The sequence below is a fragment of the Montipora foliosa genome, chromosome 12 (assembly GCF_036669935.1).
Source record: "Montipora foliosa isolate CH-2021 chromosome 12, ASM3666993v2, whole genome shotgun sequence".
Taxonomy (NCBI): Eukaryota; Metazoa; Cnidaria; class Anthozoa; order Scleractinia; family Acroporidae; genus Montipora; species Montipora foliosa.
Window position 1 is genome coordinate 19,827,367 of NC_090880.1, and position 5,000 is coordinate 19,832,366.

General features: G+C 39.0%; 1 protein-coding gene across 1 annotated transcript; it reads right to left on the bottom strand.

Annotated features, from left to right (window-relative positions):
• Positions 1-628: 628 nt before the first annotated feature.
• Positions 629-3,733, bottom strand: LOC137978707 (melanocyte-stimulating hormone receptor-like). Its single transcript, XM_068825726.1, has 3 exons — positions 3,700-3,733; positions 3,429-3,479; positions 629-1,859 (listed from the first exon to the last, which is right to left on the bottom strand). The coding sequence occupies exon 3, from the start codon at positions 1,822-1,824 to the stop codon at positions 781-783; it is 1,044 nt and encodes a 347-aa protein (XP_068681827.1). The 5' UTR covers positions 1,825-1,859; positions 3,429-3,479; positions 3,700-3,733; the 3' UTR covers positions 629-780.
• Between the last annotated feature and the right edge of the window lie 1,267 nt (positions 3,734-5,000).

The following is a 5,000-nucleotide window of genomic DNA, read 5'->3' on the forward strand; positions in this document are numbered from 1 at the left end:
TAAGACAACTACTCAAAAATTATGGTAAAGCTGATTTTAAACTTAGAAACATGTTCAGCGTGAAAGATTCAGTACTGCAAGGTCTACGTTCGCGTGTCGTTTATAAATTCTCGTGTGCTGGCTGTAATGCTAGCTACATTAATATTGGCGAGACCACTCGCCACCTTTGTACACGTGCTCGTGAGCATCTCCTGTCGGACAAGTCTTCGCATGCTTACAGGTACCTGCAGTCATCTAGGGCCTGTCATGACTCTTGTAATTCAGAATGTTTCACTATCTGCCGCCTCAAAATTCCAATTAAGATCAAAAAGGCATTGCAAATTAAGTGGGAAAATCCCATTCTTAATGAGCAGTTGAGGCATCTAGACTTGTCTCTTTCTTTTTAATTACGTTGTTCCTTTTGTTTCTTATTTTATTGTTATGCGCGCTATTTTTGTTTCCCGTGCATTCCGTATTTAATATTCAAATTGTACGCAAGTTTTGACGTGTTATTTTGTAACGTACCTCAATATAAATTCAAGTGTACAACCGTTAAAAGCTCATTTGCAACTGAAGATGACATGAGAATGTCGAAACATGTTTTGTAAATTGAAAACTGTCGTTTCTTTCTTGAGAGTAAACGTAGAGTCTACGCGCTATTACAGAGGATCCCGCGCAGAGGAAGCTGGAGAATGGTAGGGGGGACAAAGTGTCTGCGCGCAGGCGAGCGCAATGGATATAGTTATTTCAATTAATATTAATGATTGTGAGGCATCGATTATGTTAAGTCTTTGTCAGAAATTAAACTGTTGCAGTTTCTGTACCAGGTCCCTCTAGCGCATGCAGGTGTCCGGGTGAAATACCATCGGTTGATTTACGGCAAACGGAGACCCGCGTGTCGGTTCGTCGCCCCAACAACGTCCACCAAATAGCTCTTCTATAAGACGGATGTCTCCATGCGTAAATGAATACATCCAATGCTACTTTGATGGCAATCATTTGGTCACTGATTCGAAGTACAATGTAGATGTTGATGATCTCTTCACGATTTGTTGGCTTCTTGAAAAGAAAAATGTAGAAAGGAACAGCGTGCAGAAAGCATGAAGCTAAAAGAATAGCTGCCAAATAGAAAATCATGACTGTAAATTGACGTTCGCTGTGTCTGTTCTTTAATAATGAATTGTGAAGTAATCTGCTGTGTTTAAGGTGACGATTGAAAGAGGAGAATAGCATAACTTGCACAACCATCAAGATGGCTGAGAATAGCGTAACATTTAAAATGAGGTGTATTTTTGAGTAAGTTTGATAGTCAATGCCAGTGAATTGAAGCATATTGAAGCAAGTGACGTAAACAGAGCTGACCGCTAGGAAAGCGAATACGCGATTTCTGGAGACAATTGCTTTGAACTGGTGCGGATACCTCACCGCGATATACTGACAAACTGAAAGCGCAAGGACTATGAAGTATGACTCTGTTATTGTAACGCCAGAGATAATCCCACCAATGCGATACATCAATTGATAACTCAAACTCGCTTTGTTCCTGAAATCTGCGAAGTAGTACGACGCAACCATCGGCTCCACGAAGATTCCCGTTAGGAGGTCGGCCACTGCAAGACCAGCGATGAAATAAGTCATCGGTGTTCGGAAACAGCGCAAAGGATCTCTGTATATCGCAGTCAACAGAAGAGCGTTGGGAATCGCTGTAATCGGTGATAAAATGCATAGCACAATCGCGGACGCCATTTCTACATAACGATGCGTTCGCAGTGCAGGAAGAATTTCAGCAAACGATTTTGATGTCAAATTCATGATCTCTTGCAGAGGCGTAATATTTTGAGCCATTCTTTGCCTTCTTTTAATTACGGCTAAACATCAATCTATAAGATGAACAGAATCATAATCAATTACTGGTACTGATAAGAGTACAAAAGTGCATTCGATTGTCACACTTTTTTCCCCCAGCTGACATCCTTACTCCACCTGTCAAAAAACAGTTTGTCAGCTAATAAATATTTCTCGTGGGTCAGGGCGTAAAGGACAGGGGAAAAAACAAGGAGTGCTAGAGCGCAAATTGGGGACACCGTAGACTGAAATAAACTGAAATCAGAAAAAAATCAAATCAAATGTTGGTTTTTGAAGCAAGAGGGGAACACCGGAGTACCCGGAGTATACCCTCTCGCATAAGTTAAGAGTAGAGAACTGTACGGGTCCGCAAATGATCCCAGAACCGCAAATGATACCGGAAGGCAAATGATCCCGAAAAAGTAAGGAATGGCATGGAGGATGAAATGGTCTTGATAGAAAATTAATGTGAACAGCTGATATTTTTATTAAAATCATTTTAAATCATGACTCACAACAGGTTTCTGCTTCACTTTTTCAGAAAGACTGAATTTAGTTTCTTACTACGCTGTTATAAATTTGCCACTTTTAATTATCGGCAGTACAATGATCAAAAACTAACTTGGACGCAATTCTAAACTGATTGTGACCGGGGCCTCGTTTCTCGAACAACTCTGGCAACACACGCAGGTTTCGAGAACGGGCCTCTGTTTACAGTCAGTTTAGAATTGCGTCCAAGTTAGTTTTTGATGATTGTATCCGATAATTAAACGTGGCAAATTTAATTTAACTTGGTGGAGTCTTTAACTTGTATATAGTTCGTCAGCCTGATAATTCGGTATTACCTCATTGATAGCGAAATCTCAATGAGGTTTAGTGAGGGGGCTTCAGGTGCTCGTTGGATCACTCGATCAATCGGCTGTTAAATTTCGGGTTTCGATCGTGCGGCTGAATTGGTGTACGAATGATCACGAATGTGCTCGAACGGAAGCACGAAGCTTACGTGTGGCAGGTTCGAATCTACCCTTCGCTCTTATTTCATTATTTTTAGGGGTAGTTCTGAATTTTCCATTGAATTGTCAAAACTAGTCTTAAAACTCGTAGTAGAATATATATCTCAATGCTCTACATTTCATCAATGAGGTGTCTCACAGAGACTTTGATTATGATTTAGGACTCTCGGAAGAATTTCCTAGACAGTAATTAAGTACCTGTGGTTTTATTATTCCTATGGAATAACATCTTAGCCAACAATCATTCAATTGTAGCTGAAAACATTACAATCTCTGTTGAAAGGCAATGAAATCCTTTCAGCCTTTAAGTTTCTGCAACAGACTTCAGTGATCACGATTTTCCATATTTTTAGCTCCATCTTCCTACCTATGTTTGTGATGTTATTGTTGTTGTATAATCTTAGACTTGAACTTTGATTGTATCTTATACGTAAGGAATTTTATTTTAATTTTATTTCAGTATTTTTCATGCGCTGTACTTCTTTAAACATTATTGTGTATAAATAAATGTATATCTAGCTAGCTACAATCCGCGTCAAAAACCTTTGGGACACTTGTCAATTTTGGACGAAAAGTAGAGAATTTACTTACATGCATTCCATCGCGTGTTCTTCTTTCGCTGCCTTCTTCGCTTCCCCCTTCCTAGAGATAATGTTGAAACAATCCATGAACTAACTAATCTTGATTTCTGAGAACGTAAAAAAAGAAACATTGTAATGGTGGAAGGGGGAAAGCCGAAATTGTCGTGACAGTTTTGACCTGCATTGAAGCTATCTACCTGCCTTCCTCATTTCATTACCACTAAATATTAGCTTAGTTTTGCAATGTGTGAAGAATAAAAAAAGCACATTGGTATACATACCTTCTAACTCCGAACTGGCCGAGAAGAGTGCTCTGCGTTACTAGGCTGTGACTGACAACAATAAACTGAGATAACTTTTGAATCGACTACAGGCTTTTAAAAGCCACGGTCATGTTGGTCAGTCGTAAATGTTCTCAACCACTCAAGGGCAATCTTAACCAATTAATGCTTTCGTAAATAATATCGTCAACATGTTTAATTTGACCTCAAGTTATTACTGGGACCCCATGGCCGCATTTTTTACCTCCAGCCCGGAAGAAGGGGCGTTGCGTGCATGTGAAATCAAGAATATTGCCAAAGTGATGATTCAAGTCGAGCTGGAATATTTGTAACTGCGTGTAATCACAAAATTAATTAATTAATGGCATATGTTTTATCTACATGGTTGCAAGAGTTAAATGTTGTCGATTTGCTGACAATTTGAACCCCGTATACGACAGCAGCTGAAAACAGAGAGGCAATCTTTTAAATTTGTTTCTCATTTGGTATTAGCTACTATTTTCTTTGTGATTCATTTTAAAATAACATTTAACTTGAATTGCAATTTCGTTTGAACAATTGCAAAAAAATAATTAAATAAACTGAATAACGACTAGTGTCTAAGATATTACCAAGAAGATAGCTTTCATTACTTTGTTTTAATTTCTTTGGAGATCAAACAGTTTGAACAGAGTGGCACGGAAATACCATCTTGGGAGAGGGATTTGGTTTATTGTGAGATAGACCAAACAAATTTTAATTACCAACGATCAAAATAATTTTTAAAAGGTCTTGGGAAGCGACTTCGTTGAAAACTAAAACTGTTTTCCACTTCGAAGATGGTACAGATGAACAATAACCTAAAGTCCTTATGATTTGCAAGAATACCATTTGATGTGATGCCAAGGTGAGAAGGAAGCCTCTTTCACGTGTAACAACGATAACTAAGCTGAAGCTGATACTAGACGCATACCTGCGTAAAATCGGGCTTTCCTGATGTCTTGGATCATCAAATGAAAAAGAAAGAAGAAAAAATACAGTAGAGATCGATGTCAGCTAGATTATTATTTAGTGATGACAATGATTCTCTTTACGTTCGCTCGTGAAGTTCGCGGACCCGACCCATTCCGAAAACGCTCGACACCTTTTTAGTGTGGGTCTACCGCGAATTGTGCGTGCATTTGCAAATGGTTTGAGCGTATTAGACACCATATTCGTGCTTACTTTTAACAACACCATTTTCGTTCAACCGTGCTTAAACTTCGCGCATGCTTTGTGAATGATGAATCAGCCATTGCACATCTCGATCTTGACCCCAGAGA

Excerpts from the sequence above, each read along its gene's own strand:
- LOC137978707 (XM_068825726.1), bottom strand. The coding sequence starts at position 1,824 with ATGGCTCAAAATATTACGCCTCTGCAAGAGATCATGAATTTGACATCA.